Below are 17,267 nucleotides of genomic sequence, written 5' to 3'. Positions count from 1 at the left end.
CAATCTGTAGACGCGGTGGCTGTGTCTCGACTGATCGCATAGAATAACGTGCCTAATCTCCCCTTCGCTTTTCCTCACGCTTTCGTTCAGCATCTCTATGAACTGCGTCTTGTGCTAGCCGTCCGGAATCGTCAAGGGGGGTTGACCGGTTGATGACGACGGTCTGCCATATTCAATGTTTTACATCCTCCATCTTTCATAGCGGTCGACGATGATTGGTTTGATTTCACCAAGATCAAGAAGAATTTGTTGACCTTTCTGAAAGGAGAATTAGACAGTGGTACTGCGATGAAGAGCGTATCGTACTTTGATAAAGTACACATTTAGAAACGAGAAACGCAGCAGGCACGAGTTACTCACAAGACCAATGGCGTTGCGTGGGTGACTATAAAGTGTAGTAGTACTCCTTGTGCATCGGAAGCTTCTCAAGAATTATCATCGCAGACTTTGCATCGTTTATAGTATCTCGGCAGTATTTGATTTTCGCAAGCAACCTGACTTCGCGAGGAACCGAACTAAAAGTAGTGATCGCAAAGACATTGACGCGTATTCCGGGGAATATATCACAGCCATTGTTTCTGAATACGGGCTATGGCATGAATGTTGAAGCTCTAATACAACATGCATTTGCTGATCAGTGGTACCTAAAATCATACGAGCTTCAATTGACTGTCACAAACTTCTTCCCCACACCATCGTCCTGCAGCTGCACCTTCACGCGCTCGTTAGCGGTGATCCCAATATCATCAAAACCTTGGAGTCTCAGACTCCCGTCAGCGGGTGCCACGTTGGACGCCTTCCCCGCCTCGGCGGATGCCATAATGAGGTGAAGGGGGTTTGACGGATCGAAGGTGGTCCTAAAGCCACTATTCCTTTTCCGAGCCTGCAAGAAACTATACAAAGCGGAGGCAAACATGAGGATGGTGATGACGGTGAAGGGAAGGATAGAGATAAAATATGTCCCCGACCGCCGAGTCCAGCCTATCGTCGATATGTACATGGTCCCATTGACTAGGGAGGAAAGGTTGTTTGGGACAATATCGTCGGGGAAGCTACCCACAACCATAAACCCGGAGCGAAGGAACTGCCAAGCGATGCTAAGCTAATGAAGATTGAACCCAAGGGATCAGAATCCTCACCGTGGCAGAAAATTCGACAATGCCACGCCAATACTCCTCCTAAGAAACACATAAACTTAACGCGGGCAAAAACCTTGCGACATGAAACTCACCAGCTCTGTATAAACCTGCGTCTGATTTCCAATATTGTCATTGATAGATGTGTTAGTTGTTGAGGAATAGATGGAGTACAGAGTATCTCCGATCGTACTGCTCAGGAGCCCCTGCGAGTAGGTACACTTAAACGCGATAGCTCCGGCTAAGAATGACAGTAGCTGTTCATTCTCTGCTCGGAAAGGGGTGGATGAAATGACCTCGGAAGAAATTAGGCCATTAGAATAATCGGCGCGGACCGTGGTCAGCATTGGGACCACTTCGCATACGCTTGCCTCAAGGAACCTATACTTGTAAAATCCTTGTGTAAGAATCGCTATAGGAAAAGAATCGGTTAATGATTACAAACGTATATTTCAATGGCTCACTGAGGCTTGTATAACTTTGATTCAGATCCGAAGGCCCCGGGCACACGAGGCAAGGAAGAAACCCACTGTCTGACTGGTCTGCATATCCGCTTGCATTCACCACGGTCACATATTCCTGCATCGTGGGCATACCTAGAAGCTGACAGTAAATCAGAGGCAAGATATACACGCTCGGAACTCACTGGCACCGCAGTTTGCAGTTATATTCCACAGGCGAAGACCGGTGATGGAGTTGTACAAATTATCTGGGTTGGAATAGATGACGGAGGAGTTACTCGTGTCCCAAACATACTGCGTTTGACTCGAGCTCATGGGCTGACAGCTGACATTGGCTGTCAACCCCTGCTGCCACATAGAATAGTTCCTACTGAATCCTTGAGGAATAGACACGCTGTTATGTTTTCCCGGCAGCGATACTGTGTCAACTGTGACCTTTCCACCAGTAAACCCAAGACGAGTGCCATCGGGACCCGGAACTCCATGCGAGCCGGAATAGCTCTCGATGGTGGGGACAATCCCCTCTAGGTACACAACACGCCATCACAAAACAGCTTCAGGTGAGCTGAGAATATGAACCTACGAGTGGATACGTCATATTTCGCGCCATTGAAATTAAATATCCCCGGAAGACCAAAGGTATAGCCTGCAGCAGAGACTCCGCTTAGCGTTCCGCCGACGTCGAGAATCGCGAAAGAATTGTCCTGGACTTGGGTTGTTCGTTTTAGAAGAAACAGACGAAACACTGGGAATGTGGAGATACATACTGGCATTGACACCCTCCTTTTGAAATTCTTGATAGAGCAAGTTGGAAAACGCGGTACCAGTAATGTCAAGTTCGGATCCTTGCATCTGAATTGGCCATAGGAAGTAGGTTGGTGTCAGGAGAGTTATCCACCTAATACGCACTTAAATTAGACAATACAGCAATACTGGTACGATGGCGAGTTACCCAGCTGTCAAAAGTCTCAGCACACCAAAGATGAACAACGTCATAGTGGTGAGTCGCAAGTGTTCATGTCTCAATATGATGGAGCCCTTGGCCAAAGCGACACCGGCGCCTAGCTGAACGAGAGAGATGGGCTGCGTTATCCGATATCTCAATGCCTCCTTGATTGAGATCGTGAAAAGACTGAGGAAATATCCATTTTTATTAGTGGTAAGCTGAAGAGAGCAAAAAGGTATACACACGTAGTTGTAGTGACCGAAAGGACAGTTGCCATTAGTGTGATCACTGTCGTCAACTCCTGGGGATGATGCTCCCATAAGCTGGCCACTTGATCAAGCGGAGAGAGGTAATCGTAATAGAGAACTGCGCCAGCAAAACCGTATCCACATGCCAGGATAAGAACCTGGCTGCTGATGATAGCGGTATGTAACAGAAAGTTTGCGGACACAGACATCAGCGCGGGTGGTGCAGGATCGACCCTGGTCGAACCGCAGCTTAAGTTCAAAAAGAAGGGAAGGATTTGTTGAAACCATTATTATATGATCCAGCCTAGACCTGGGGATGCAAGTACGTACGGAACGGCATCGCAGCATGCATGTGCATTAACTCTGTGCTGGATAACCTGATTTGTGCGGATCAGATTTTGCTTCTATTTCAAGTTGTGGCGCAGTTGGCGCTGATACCTGAACAAACAAAAGGGTCTCGCTTCTTGAATATTTGGCGCTCGCAGTGCCTCTCCTGTAGCTGCCATCATTGTGTCTTTGTATTCCACAGGGAATTCCAGTCGTTGTGATTATGATCTGCCTGTGCAAAGCCAACATTTTAACCTACCTTTCTCAATGTAGCCGTCACCTGCGGTCGTGTTTATTACAAAAACAAGCGCCTGTACATGATATCCGGCGCTATCTATTTCTTCATTAATTCACCTCATTTCTCATGCCGTGTGGCAACGCAGGATATACTTGACCGTGCGCAGTTCTGAGATCCAGCTGAACCGTCTTTGACAGAGTCAATCGTTGAACGTACTTAATAGTCGTGTAAGCCTTAAAGCGAGGTGATGCGGGGTCGCGAGCGCATTGGGGACGGACAATGAATTAAGAATAATATATGGATCCTATATGTACTAAATAAAAAAATTTCAAGTCACGCCTTTTGTTCCCAACACTACTTTGGGTAATGATGCATTCAATGAAAAAGTACAACATCCAGTTGACCGCGTCAGTGCACGTTCATTAAAGTTAGCGTACGTTCAGCTGCGAACTTTCCCATGGATGCAAGTGAACTGAACGCTTTCGGTTCCAGAACTTAAAATCTGTCCGCTTAAGGCCCCTATTTCGCTTCAGGTGTAGAGCAATGTTGATCGGAACGTGCAAACCAACAGGTAAGGCAGTTGGCAGATTTTGTAACAATATCCGCAAGTACTCAGCAGCGGTGAGAGATTCAGAATTTCAGGTCCATGGAATGACATAGTTAGTGTCAAAAATAAGGTTGACGTTAGAGGCCTCGTTACCACACCCTGGATATTTTCAACATGCCTCTGTGTGATCAACAGAACGTTGGTCCAGGAACTGGTTTTTACGATATTTTCCAACCTGTTTGATTTATTGATAACACTAGTACTAAAGAAGCTTAGTAACAACTTGAAAGTGTGCACTAGCCAAATCAGTTGAGGCGTTTCTGGACGTTTGACTTTCTGATCGGTGACCGGTGATGCATATGGGCCAGCCAGTGACATGGTACCTTGTTACCATTCTGAGTTCTCGAACTTTCTCCGTTCCTTCAAACGAGTTTAAACCCTAATAATTTACAGCCTGACAGCAACACCACAACCCTCAGCAAGCGCTGGTAATCTGAATCCCTAGTTCTTGTCATCTGTCCGGACCATGTCGACTTGATCATGATACGGAATACCGATAGCCCAGTCGAGAAGGAATAATTGGCGGGGCCTTACTCAATCCGACTTTCATCAAATCGGGAGCCAGATATGGACTGCGCACCTCGACTCCCCGTCGTTCTCTATCAGCTCATATACTAGACACTTTTCATCCAGCATTCTCAAGATGCGCACTGTAACGCAAGTCGAATCTAACATGATTATAGGCAATGCGCTTGTTTGGGTTGATACATGAAAACCTGGCATACCTTGACAACTTACGCATGAAGGCTGGGTGACGAGCGATGAGTACTGAGTTGTTGAACAGGCCGGTTGTGGCAGAGATAACGGGGATCACTAAAGACGGGCATGAAGCATTTGCTTCTGAATGAGAGACTTTCAACGTCCATGTTTTGTTGAGCAGTGTGGTTGGTGAAGAAGTTGACGATGGTGTCGAGCAGAATATCGAACAGACGTGTCATGAGATCGTGCTGAGAAAGGATGTGCAGAGGCAATGGATGATGCAATGAGAAGTTAAAGGGCAAAATACCTTATGGATGTTTCTGCTTCGTGGTAGGTGCTGGTAAAATAGGATGCTGCAATAGGCAATAGTATGTCAAAATGTACTTTTGACAACGAGCAACGTTGTGGCATACCGATGGCAATCTTATGGGAAGGCGAAAGTATCAATATCGACGCATAAATGTATCCGGGCCTTCTTCCATAGTCGAGCTACGAGTATGATAGACGAATAACCAATCAATACGGCATGGATGCGCCAGATCTGCAGCGAGGTTTGGGATTTGCGGACCAAAATTGATGTACATTCGTGAACTTGGCATATGATTGTTTCGAGGGTATAGCGGAGTTGTGAAAGAGCATCTGATGGTCTGTCATCAGTGAACCGCTGACGGTATTGAAATACAAATCTGGAGGGGGGTCTACATAAAAATATTTGACCATAAACTCGAGGCGGTTGCGCCGACGGATTGGAACGAAGCAAGGACAAGCCACAGAACGAGTCGACGGGGATCTTCGGCCTCTACCGGTGGTAGGTGATTAGGAGGCCAAGGGAGGCGAACACACCAATGAGGATGATGGCTCCATCCACGTGCAGGCATCCCGAAGGGCTCGCAGACGAGTTGGACTCATTCGAGGCAAATCCATGTGTGATCTTGCTGTCTCTCGCTGTCCACAACGAGGGATTGAGATCTGGGAAGCAGGATCAGTAATCTTCCTTTCGCAGCGAAAAACATACGGCAGGAAACAGCCACAGCTGAGGGGATTGAAATTTGAGACGCAACGTTGATCTTGCTGCGGCGGTTCTGGCCCGAGCAGTAGCCTAGCCTAGTCAATTCCAAGAAAATACGTTTATTATGTAACGTTTATACACTGCGTGTTATCAAAAATTTCGGCTGTATGAAACGAGGGTAGAACCTGACCCTAGGTTAGGTTTCAGCCACGTCAGCGCCTTCGTTGGACACCGGCGTCAACATGGCGGTTTTGTCGCATTTCCTCTACGTAGCAGTCAAGGTTTCGCGCTCTCGTCGACACCGGCTGAAACCATGGCCTATCCTCGATAGGGCGACCTCGCGAGCTTTATATATTATATATACACATATATATAATATTAATATATAGGAGTGCTGTAATTATATATATATAGCACTCCTGCTGCACGCGTACGGCCGCGGTCAAATTCAGCTGGTGGCCACCCAATATATCATACAATTGCGGTAGCAGACTGCTCCTCCGTGCTAGATACAAGTATAATTAAGGATCTATACGGGTAAACCCTAAGGTGTCGGAGACCTCACTTGCACCCGCACCCTTACCCGCACCCATGTGAGCCTGTGACCTGTGGGTAATGACACACTCACTTCCTGCAAACAGTGGGCAATGACTTGACTCAGCATGGTTCGAGCTCGTAGGAGGACATACACTCACTTCCTGAGAACGGTGGGCAACGACTTGGAGAGTCAGCATGGCTGTTGCTCGAATGAGGGTCGACACACTGACTTCCTGCGAACAGTGGGCAATGACTTGACTCAGCATGGTTCAAGCTTGGAGGACAGATACACTCACTCTCTGCGAAGAGTGGGCAACGACTTAATCAGCATGGCTGTTGCTCGAACGAGGGTCAATACACTCACTCTCTGCAAAGAGTGGGCAACGACTTGATCAGCGTGGGTGTTGAGGATCGACACACTCACAAACAAACTGCGAACGGTGAGCAATGACTTGTATCAGCATGGCTGTTGTTCGAAGGAGGATCAATACACTCACTCTCTGCGAACAGTGGGTGACTTGGATCAGCATGGCTGTTGAAGATCAGTGGGCAATGTGGCTGTTGCTCGAATGAGGGTCGATACACTCACATCATCCTGCGAACAATGGGCAACGACTTGATCAGCATGGCTGTTGAGGATCGACACACTCACCAACTGTGAATGATGGGTAACGACTTGGACGACGTCAAGAGCAAAGGTAGTTTCAAACTCCGCGTATGTGGGGTCTCGATTAAGCAAGTAATACTACTAAGTCTGACTATACTTATACTGGCGCACTGCAGTCTGCAAGCGCATACATTCGACTCACAGAGCGGATCAAAGTGCAGACGTCCTTGTTGAGTTCATTATTGTATGAGTAAGGGTAAGTGTTGCCTCCAAGTCTGCATGTGTTGCATGTCGGTATGCAGCATTGACAAACACAGTCAAGTAACCATTGAGAAGAGCCGGATGTTCTGATAATGCATGTGGGAGGATATCCTCCAGCTCGCTCTGGTCTTCTTGTGCAAGGCCATCCTCGAGGACAGCATCGTTTGATAAGTATTCAGGATCCACCTCTGGGTCCCAAACGTGCTCGTCACCTCCCTCGATATCTTCACCTGTACTAACCCATTCGTGATGCTCGTCGTGTGTGATAGCAGAAGTGCCGAGATCGAGAGAAAGTATACTTTGATTGTCGAGAGACTCATCATCAGATGCTGGAAAGTGTAGAGGAGGGGAATCAGGTCGGGAAGGGTATTCTCCGTCGCTTTGATGCATGCCAAAATTCTGTCGAAGGATGGGGTCTCCGTCAACACAAACATCCTCGTCAACATAAAAGTCTCTGTCAACAGGATCCTCATCCATGCCCATGATGATATCAGCGTCTGCCTCGCGATCAAAATACTCATTGTCGCCCAGAGTAGGTGAGGCCCGTGAGGGTGGACAATCATACTTGGCAGCAGGTTGTGAGGTTTCGAATTCCTGATCGATATCTAAGTCATCTTCGAACATGAGCTTGTTCGCGATTGGACCTGGCTGACGACAAGCATATCCGTTTCTCGTGACATGGAGTCTGATTATTCAACTGGTCTGGTAGAGACCCGCTGGTGTACACACAGTGCAAGGACACAAGCGGCGCTATGAATCAGATCCAACAGGTGATCAAAGGACAGTCTTTGGAAGACAATGTATATTACAAGCCATACATGAGTCTTCATACTTGTAATTATCCTCGAGTCGACGGCCACGATAGATGTTCAAATGGCAGGCAGGCAAGGCTCGTACAATTTGAGTGATGTGGTGTCGGTTGTGTTGGTTGGAGACAAGCAGCGCTAGCAGAACCAACGACGCTAGAGTTGCCTTTGTCGTCGAATAAACCCTAGCTATGGGTTAACGTTATATGTACTAATGTGGTAGGTCTGCAGCTGGGTATGCGTTGAGGCGTGTTGAAGGGTTAAGTCGACGCCGTATATACGAAGAGGAAATCAAGGCAAGGAGGCCCGGCCGATAGCTATAGTATCTGCCATCGTTGCGCGGAGCGTCGACTTAGAGTATCAAGTTTACGACTTAGTATCGGCTGGCTGATATTTGGTGGCGGTGACGTGGCTGAAACCTTGGGGACCCCCCAGAATCTCCGCCAACTCTCAGCCGTCGGAATTTTTGGACAACACGCAGTGATAGTAACTCGGCAGTATTCGATGATTATATAAACATCACTTCAAGCAAATTTGCGAGTTCGTCGTTGACAATGATAATGCAGTGGGAGTCGCGCGCTGCACGCCAGCGGGCTAGCCGCATGAAACACGTCTTTTCCAATGCCCCGATCTATGACTCCATATTCCGCAATCTGAGTCCTCGCACCCTAGTGCGGTTGTCGCGCACATGCCACATGATACGTGAAGCAGTAACTCGTTTTTGCCAGCGCGCATACAACATCAACCGACATCTGTCGCGTTATTTCCCAGATCCCCTTTCATTCCGCTCTCTCCAAGCGCGAACTGGTCTCATCATTTCAGGATCAAGTGCACTTCAATTTTTAGACCGTTCCTTCTACCCTGAGTCAGACCTCGACATCTACTGTCACCCTGGTCACGTTTACGAGGTGCTAGAGTGGATGGAGAGCTTTGGGTATCGATTTGGACCACACAAATATCAAGATGCAGACTGGCGTAGCCAGGTTTCAGCTGATTGGGATGGCACGGTGTCAAGAATACGAGTCCTGGACCCATTGCATCATTTGCTGGACGAAGATCCTATACGCTCGACGCGGTATTCTAATATCGCTGAAGTCTACAACTTCAAGCGGTTTATAATTATAGATGAAGAGCTTGTAGAGCTCCAGGTCCAAGTGATTGAAACGATCAACAACCCTATCGATACTGTCATGAAATATCACTCAAGTGTGTTTAAACTTCCTTTCTTTTACATGAACTTTAATGCTCTCGGTCACAGCTTGCGTCATGAACATCATTACTTTCGATGCAGCATATTCATTTTACCCAATCGCAACATTTGAGGACCGAAGCGCACTCAAAATCCCTGGATCGAGGCACCGCCCGGATGTTCTTGCAAAGTATATCAAAAGAGGTTGGAGAGCTTATTCACTATTCAGGCCCGGGGATCTCGCGCGGCCCTATGAATCTCCATTCCTCCCGAACATCACGCGATGGGTCGGTGATCGTCACTGTTGGACCGTTCCACTAGATACATCAGGAGTCGAGCTCCGTAGAGCGTTGTCTGCGTCCTCGGAACAATTTTCGTGGGACCCCTCCACCCAGAGCGGTTGGACACTGTTGACCAAACCATCCTCACTCGCCAATTTCAAAGTACCAGAAATGGATGCCAACCTCGTTGCAACCACTATCTTCCGCTACAGCTATATGATTCCCAGTCAATCGCTTTCTTTGGCAATTCGTGGGTGGGCGTGCTCCCAGGCTAAACTCTACCATGGATTAGTAACGAGACGTGACTGGACTTGGTGCGTCTATCAATACACCATCCATTTCAATTGCATTTACGCGTGCACTAAGGTTCGACGCTGAAATTCCAAGGCTCCGTGAGTTGACTGACTTAGAGCAGGTGACATAGAATTCGAGGTCTGCTAGAGTCAATTGTTTGGTGGATGAAGTAGGCCGGCACCGTCGTTTCATCTGGTCCTCCGTTTGTCAAAACTCGTTGTCCCATATGCATCGCGCATAGGCTAGTATTACTGACTGCGAGAGCACAGCATATCCGGGTCCACCAGGTAATTGCAGTACTGTTGGTGTATGCATATTGTAACTACGAGAATTATAGATATACTCTTGTCTTCGTAGCCTTCAGAATGTATCCTAATCGAGCAGTCAGTGCTTTCCAGCGCTCCAATCTGACTGTCTATCCTGCATGAATATCGTTGTTTTTGGTGTCTAGCAGCTACTCCAGCTCATACGTCACTCCTTTGAACGTATGCGTATAGCTTACTGCAATATCACTTCTTCATCCTATAGACTCCCAGTATTCCCGTGTGCACAATATGCAACCAAATCTTGTGGTACAGGCTCGCAATCTCCTCACCAATGATCACGCCGCCAATGCCCGCACCTCACTTCGATGCCTCTTGATTTTCTTCAACACAATACTGTCCAAGGCCCATAACCGAAGGGTCTTGTCATATGAGCTTGTCAAGTTGTCATCATACGTCGGGAAAACCTGCGACTGCGGTCATGCCACTCTCATAATCTCCAGCAGCTCAGCAGAGTGTGGTCCTCCTGGATGCCGATGATGTGTAGCACGGTCGAGGTAGACTTTGGAGGGAGTGTGTCTGTCTTTCTTTATACTGCAGAGGTGCGTTTATTGTGCTGCTGCTTCACTTCATTGACTTGCCTGGTGTTATCGGCGAAGGTTCGCCATCTTCCCGCACTCTGTTTCGACGACTTGTATATTCTCCATGAAAGACACATCTTCAGCTGGGCTTATGGGCTTTTTATGAGATGGTCTTAGAGTGACCACTACCAAAGGATGCTTTGCCGGAGGGTACTCCACAGGTACCGCCATTGAAGGTACTTTCCTGTATGTACTTTCCCGCTGACTTGCGACCCCTCTGTCATCTCATCTCATCTCACGAAAGGACGCTTTGCAGAAGCGTGCTCGAGGTGGAAATCAATGTTAGTTAGCATTGATTTCCCCCTTCGCCTCCCTCCAGTGGACATCAACAGCTATGTCCAGGGCTCAGGTTTCTAATTCAAAGGCACGTCTTAACTGTCGATTCGTATCACACAATTTGAGTATGTTTCGCGCAGATCCTCGCTACAGAGATTAGCAAAACTCTTTTGGTTACATCTGGAAAGCTGTGGCGACGTGAGTTAGACACATGTCCAGGCTCAGGCTTATGATAACAGCCTCATGCCATCAAGCCCACCTCCGCTCCTAGCAAAATGGCGCTTTTTGTCTCAAGCTCCACGCTCGAACATTCGAAGATCAAGAGGCGGCGTACACTCGGTCGCAGTTTTCCTTATGGGAAACGCATGTTCTATGCCTCGTATCACGAGACGCTTGGCCTGTACGAATTGAAGACAGGTGTCGTATTGAAGAAGATGGAAGAGCCTCATACATCGTACATATCCATCCCACTTCTCTCTCACGTGGACACTCGATAGCACACGCCTTCCTCAGGGGCCTCTGAGTCAGATCCCAGCATATGGGAGTGGGACACATCAACTTCGAAGCTCAGCGATCCATTCTTCCTACTGGGGTCCTCGTCGCTTCCGTATCTGGTGACAACAATGAACATTCACCTCCTCCTCCTGGGGATTAATACGAATCATCGCATGTATAGTTCAAGTACCGTTACTTTACATAAGAAAAAAAATATAATGACCTAAGCTGAAAGAATTCGCATGTTCAAGGGGGACTTCTGAATTGAAGGTGGCAAGAGCGTGCAAGGAGGGAAAGCATTAGACATAGGTTGAATGGCAATGGATTAAAACCACCTTCGTTGGTTAGAAGGAATTGGCTGGTATAGTATTCAAGGGTATCGATCTCGAACACGCAGTGGACGATTACGATAAGCTGGAGAGCGAATCTTCATCAGCCCTCCTGTCGTGCTGGAAACTACGTACTAGATGTATGATGGCCTCCACATCAACGCGTTGGGTGTCGCATACACTGCGGGATGTTCTTGAAAGAACGTATACCCAAGTCGTCGCTCTCCTGGCTAGCTTGCGCTTTGGGAAAGTGAACTTGCACTGAGGGGCACATCACTTGGTAATCGCATGCGCTACTGTACATTGTCATGAACTCCCCACTAGAGCCTAGGTCTGCAGATATTCATTCCTATAAATCAAACAACTCAGATTTTTCGCAGTACATATCATAAGGTATATCTTAGTACAAATAGGAATATAATCAATCGAGTAACTGGATAGTAGAGAATGATACCCATTCAAGGTACGTACCACGATACAGATCATAGCTCTCCCACTTGCGGCAGGAGTCAGGAAATAAACTCATCACGAACTCACCGACTCCTCCGCAATTCTCACGAAGTCCCAAAAATCACGTCCTATGAGCAAATTCGCAGCCCTTCCATCAACATAATCCAGAGTTTTGTTCATCAACGCATCCAATAAATCCTGTTGCGTACCCAAATGATGCCTCAGGTACGCAACAACAACTGCAGTTGCCCATACAGTCGCATCGAGCTGTAGTTCTGTTGCTTTGGCCAATGTATCAATGCCCACAAGCGCCCCCAATTGAGCCGATGGCGTGAAAGAGCCATCGAAGTTCTGCAGCGAGATGATGGCGTACGCTTCCTTTGGCACGGGTGCTGCAATACGTGGAGGTGCTGCATGATGTACCTGTGGCGTGACATTGAGGACTGGCGATGGTACACGCTGGATTGGGTCTTCTGGGGGAGGTACAGGACTGGACGGCCGAGAGTAAGACCATCGAGAACTCGTGTAAGAGCCTTCTAAGGAGCTTAATGTAGAGAACGTGTCCGTGCTTGAGTTGTCGTGTCGATATGAATATTCACTCCGAATGGATGGCGAGCCCGAGCGGGATTGTGCAGCGGAATAATACGCGCCGGGAAGCTGCGTCTGACGTCTTCGAGGTGCGGGGGGAGGATCAGAAAAGAAGAAGTTGAACACCGAATAAACCGCCTGAGACAAGCTGTCCAAAACGGTCTGCACAGTGGACACATCTGTTCTTGGGATATCCTATCAGCAAGATCAGCAGGGGCACCAGCGTGGCTATGCTGCCGCCGAGACTTTTGCCATGACATTGACCCGCGTGACCCCCTTGTCGTCTCTTTTCCGGACTCTTCAGCAAAAAAGGATGTGTGCTTGCTAACAAGCTGGTAATCAAGCCCTAAGCGAACGATCGCTGCTTTTCGAATGTCCTCATCCGAAGCAGGTGCGATGGGTTTGGGAAGAGGAGCCCTAAGCTCCACCAAGTCCTTCACGAGTTGTCGTGCAGCTAAGGTATGCAGGAGTGGAATGAACGACCACTCGTCCTTGAATGGTTTCACCTCCATGACAGGCACGAGATCATCGAGAACCTCTCCCAAGTCTTTGATTTTCGCAATCAACCTGACTTTGCGAGGAACCGAACTAAAGGTAGTGATTGCAAAAACATTGAGTCGCATTCCAGGGAATATACTTGTGATTGTTGGCGGCCCTTGTTGCATCGAAGGAGAAGGTTCTAGCTGCACAACGCTGGGCGGAAGCGGGTGGTGGTGATTCAAGGGTGAAAAATTGACAGCTGGCGGGCTCCCCGAACCATGCCAATCAACTGTGACACTCTCGATCTCACGTGTCCGACCAGCGTTGAGAAGCATTGCACATTTCCCTGTGATATCCTCGGCTTGGACAGCTAACAGACATTTGCCTTCGCCCTCACGAGCAAGGCGCTCGCACAAATCAGATGAGACTTGTTCACCGATCCCAAGAGTGAATACCCTCAGTTGTGCATTGACCTTGCAGCCTTTCACAGCTCTAGAGACAACCGTGAATGGGTCAAGTCTTGCGGAAGCCTAGTTTATCGTCAGATTGAAAAGTTATAGCCAAGTCATCACACGCACATGTATATCGCCGTCAGTGAGAACAAACATAGCAGTCGGGCGGTCACAGTTACGTGACGCGATAGCAAAATTAAGGGCCTCCGCAATTTCTGTCCCTCCGTAATTTGCTTCCATGCCCTTCACACTCGAAATCTGTGCATGTCACTCATTAGCTAGTTGCTCTGGACAGTGACAAAAATTACTTACCGCACGACGCATTTCCGCCTCATTAAACGACGCGCTTTTCCTCCACAGACCGTCCACTTTGCTTCCAAAGCTGAAAATATTGAAAGTCGTCTGTGAATCTGGCAAAAGGTGAAGGAGCATTTCCAGCGTGCGCTTAGCTGTTTCCATCGGGGCTCCACTCATGCTTCCGCTTCGATCGATCACGAAAATGTACTCTTGCGAATTCAGCGGAGGAATTTTGAACTTTGGTACAAAGGAGAGCTGCATAGCAATGGTATTACGACCCTGTGGATCAACTTCAGCGAAACACCGGGCTTATCGAGTCCAAGAGCATGGACTGTCAATACGAAGTCTTTGTCGAGGAACGTCGTGGACGACCAAGTTACAAACATCCGTCGTTCAGACTTTTTTCCGGTGCGTGACTTGTAGTGTTTGCGAGCAATCGTCGGGTGAGTAGGACTGCGTATCTCCTGTATCTTTTCACTTGTTATGATGTCCACAGCGATTTTGATGAACGTATTTTCATTAGTTGTAGACGCATCGAGCATAGCTGCTGGGGTCTCGCCGTATCGTTCGGCAATAGTCATCGGAAGCTGTAGACGGACCTGGTCCCGTCTGCCCTCATCTAAAAGATCCATTACAAACTGTTTGCTCTTAAGAAAAAGTATTCAATAACGAGAGTGCACTCACTGTCAATCTTGCTGTGACCTTCTGTCGAGCGGGAATTGAGCCAATTGAGATTGTGAATACTAGAGTAAAGTCAAAGTCAGTGCTCATCCAGTATCATCGAAATGTGTGCCAGTCATACTGTCGTCTGTCACCCATTCTACAAGTCCTGCAGTCCTTCCAGCATCCATTGCACTCTGGAAAGCTTGTGCGGCTTCTGACTTTTCCTTGGCGACACCGACAATAACACGGCCATCGGCATGCTCGAGTTCAAAAGCACAAGCGGCAGCGCTCGCTGGAAGAGGGAATACATATTTGGCCCGGCTGGTAGGGCTATCTGATGCGTTCTCAAACACTTGCGAGAGCACAACCCTCGCAGAGACTAGTATGAGGAAAGTGGCGTGCTGATTAGTGACTTTCGCCTACACAGCGATGGAAATGCGCACTATCGACCATCCATACTCTCACATCGACCTCTTGAAGCGGCAAATGCAAAAGGCCTTGGTCTGGAGAGTGATGAATAATTCCTGCGTATCTGCTCATACTGAAGCGTCGAGATAAGGTGGAGATAAGGCCCATAGTAGATTCCTTGGTCGTTTTATATGAATTGGAGTTTGACGCCCGGGCTTCCTGTGTTGCAACCCATGGTCCTTTGGAAGCGTAAACAGGAATATCTCAGGCTGTGATATGCTGCAGCTTTGTTGTATTCATTTCCTGTACATGACGAACTGCCACTGGTTCCAATTGCAAGAACTTCTTCCAGGGAAAGTCGAGGACTGAATGAAGTATTGAATGAAATCCGATTTGATACTGCCGAATTAGATATTGCAGCGTGGCATCCGAATCCCAAATAGATCCGTCAGCAGCGGATCCGATGAGGACCGAGAGCGCTTTGGAACTTGGAACTTCGGACCACAGGCGACATGATCGCTTCCTCTTAAACCATTACCACATTCCAGGTCACGATGATGCTGGTGCGGAACAATCACAAGGGATAAAAGCTCATCGCTCTGTGCACCAGTAACTTCCTGTATCCACTTCCCCTTCACAGTTTTGGTGGCGTATCACCTCTAGCAGCACCATATTTCACAATCTTCTCTCTTCATGGTCAAGTGATAGTTCATCATTCTCGTACATGCGAAGAACCAGTCACTCTAATGTGAGACAACGACAACATATACGCAATCAGTGAGGCCGCCTTTTGGTGTCACAAGTCTACAACATTTCATTAAAATTCCTTGGCACTGTCGAACAAGTTCGAACTCCAAAACGCACGTCAAGAGAATACAGAAACACTGCAGCTTTGTACGATGATTTCGGGGCCATCTCATGGAATGTTAGTTACAATGTCGGAGTTCCCAACTCGGCGAGTTTGAAAATTGTCTGCAATAGATGATTTAGATCAGTCAAAGTGCATAGACGCTCACAACGTTCTCCCGCTGTTGTTCATCCCGTGGCAGGCCATTTGGCACGCTGCAGCCTAGTCCTCTGGATGATCGATACGTCGCGGCTTTTGTGGGTCACCACTGATCAGTCGAGTGAAAGTGCCGTTCTGAATGTCCTGCGTTTTCCAAAGTCATTTACAAACATGATTTTTGTGGCACAAAGACTTACGTCCCAATGTACATCCCGTTTCCAGTGAAGCACCGAGGAAATAAGCAACATCAGTCCCACCCGCAGTACTGCTTCTCACATGGCTACAGGGTGAATTGATTCTCGGCTAGCAGTGGTGTCTTTGAGGCTCCAGCAGCACGTCATGTTGCTCAGCATAAGACATTAGTTCAACATCCGGAACTGTAATAAAGGTTCTGTATGAGCAGCCACAGCATAACCAAAGGAAAGACACACATGGCAAGATGTGCCTCCGAAACAACTTTTCGGCACGAGGCTGGTCCCCGCAATGTTATGACCATGTTGTTCCAAGGTATCAGGGCCGTCGATCTGAATAGTCGTGAACTGTGGCCGAGTTACATCAACTCCACCCAGAGCTTAACAGTTTTGTAACTGCCAGCAAAACGGCTTGACTTCCAACCGTCACGAACCTTCGGGGGCACAATTTGTCCTAAGACAATAGGTTTGAACGTCATCTGATCAGCTGCTCCCAGAAGTGGCAATAGATCATCGCATTGCCGTAGCAGGTTGATCAGACATAATTTTCCTTGCGACCGACGAAATTCACATTGTGATACACGCCATACGGATTGCGCCTTGAAACCGGCGAGAAGAATAGTCTTGTGATCCGATTCCAGGAGGGATGCAAAAGACTGATGATAAACGCGCAAGTCCACACCACTCGAGACAACTTTAAACCACTACCAGCGCGACGCATCTGCCGCGGTGAAGTACAGGCTATACACCAGTGTATGATAACCTGTCGCTTGCCTGCCGAGCAAAGCTCTCAGCAAAGGTTCATGACTCCGAGGCACAATAGGTAGAATTCTGAAAGTAAGAGAAGGTCAATAATTCTATGGGACACTCAATGGCACTAAGGACGGGCCACATCACCGAAGATACCGCGTCAATCACAGATCAACTACTGTCCATTAGTGACACTCAATAACCTGAGGAGAACTTTCGAACCAACATCACCTGAAACGTCTTAGACCACGAGCTGTTTCTATCATAAAGATGGTGGGTTCTAAAACACTTTGGTGCTAGCCGCGGTAAACACAATGTGGATAGCTGATGTG

At 47.9% G+C, this 17,267-nt stretch overlaps 5 protein-coding genes across 5 annotated transcripts; 1 reads left to right on the top strand and 4 right to left on the bottom strand.

Moving 5' to 3' along the window:
• Window positions 1-661: 661 nt before the first annotated feature.
• Window positions 662-3,252, bottom strand: F5891DRAFT_1150438 (uncharacterized protein; the record flags this gene model as incomplete). The annotated part of the gene is made up of 10 exons (XM_041365122.1): window positions 3,230-3,252; window positions 2,789-3,168; window positions 2,550-2,729; window positions 2,365-2,495; window positions 2,181-2,306; window positions 1,783-2,121; window positions 1,601-1,732; window positions 1,245-1,548; window positions 1,140-1,179; window positions 662-1,084 (listed from the first exon to the last, which is right to left on the bottom strand). The coding sequence occupies exons 2-10, from the start codon at window positions 2,998-3,000 to the stop codon at window positions 662-664; spliced, it is 1,887 nt and encodes a 628-aa protein (XP_041222117.1). The 5' UTR covers window positions 3,001-3,168; window positions 3,230-3,252.
• A 2,838-nt stretch (window positions 3,253-6,090) lies between these two features.
• On the bottom strand, window positions 6,091-6,906 carry F5891DRAFT_585994 (uncharacterized protein). Its single transcript, XM_041372372.1, has 7 exons — window positions 6,798-6,906; window positions 6,706-6,708; window positions 6,573-6,639; window positions 6,505-6,507; window positions 6,367-6,441; window positions 6,300-6,302; window positions 6,091-6,249 (listed from the first exon to the last, which is right to left on the bottom strand). The coding sequence occupies exons 1-7, from the start codon at window positions 6,833-6,835 to the stop codon at window positions 6,193-6,195; spliced, it is 246 nt and encodes an 81-aa protein (XP_041222116.1). The 5' UTR covers window positions 6,836-6,906; the 3' UTR covers window positions 6,091-6,192.
• A 119-nt stretch (window positions 6,907-7,025) lies between these two features.
• F5891DRAFT_1246495 (uncharacterized protein) lies at window positions 7,026-7,866 on the bottom strand (the record flags this gene model as incomplete). Its single annotated transcript, XM_041369818.1, has 1 exon — window positions 7,026-7,866. The coding sequence occupies exon 1, from the start codon at window positions 7,698-7,700 to the stop codon at window positions 7,026-7,028; it is 675 nt and encodes a 224-aa protein (XP_041222115.1). The 5' UTR covers window positions 7,701-7,866.
• A 576-nt stretch (window positions 7,867-8,442) lies between these two features.
• On the top strand, window positions 8,443-9,776 carry F5891DRAFT_1192888 (uncharacterized protein; the record flags this gene model as incomplete). Its single annotated transcript, XM_041367665.1, has 3 exons — window positions 8,443-9,088; window positions 9,141-9,666; window positions 9,719-9,776. The coding sequence occupies 3 exons, from the start codon at window positions 8,443-8,445 to the stop codon at window positions 9,774-9,776; spliced, it is 1,230 nt and encodes a 409-aa protein (XP_041222114.1).
• Window positions 9,777-11,931: 2,155 nt separating this feature from the next.
• On the bottom strand, window positions 11,932-15,410 carry F5891DRAFT_1052937 (uncharacterized protein). The gene is made up of 8 exons (XM_041362560.1): window positions 15,024-15,410; window positions 14,720-14,959; window positions 14,602-14,660; window positions 14,220-14,555; window positions 13,933-14,196; window positions 13,747-13,878; window positions 12,909-13,698; window positions 11,932-12,867 (listed from the first exon to the last, which is right to left on the bottom strand). The coding sequence occupies exons 1-8, from the start codon at window positions 15,154-15,156 to the stop codon at window positions 12,176-12,178; spliced, it is 2,646 nt and encodes an 881-aa protein (XP_041222113.1). The 5' UTR covers window positions 15,157-15,410; the 3' UTR covers window positions 11,932-12,175.
• Between the last annotated feature and the right edge of the window lie 1,857 nt (window positions 15,411-17,267).

The sequence above is a fragment of the Suillus fuscotomentosus genome (genome assembly GCF_016647785.1).
Source record: "Suillus fuscotomentosus strain FC203 chromosome Unknown F5891scaffold_54, whole genome shotgun sequence".
NCBI classification, from domain to species: domain Eukaryota; kingdom Fungi; phylum Basidiomycota; class Agaricomycetes; order Boletales; family Suillaceae; genus Suillus; species Suillus fuscotomentosus.
The sequence above is the reverse complement of the archived record's forward strand: the minus strand, read 5'-3'. Positions and strand labels throughout refer to the sequence as shown.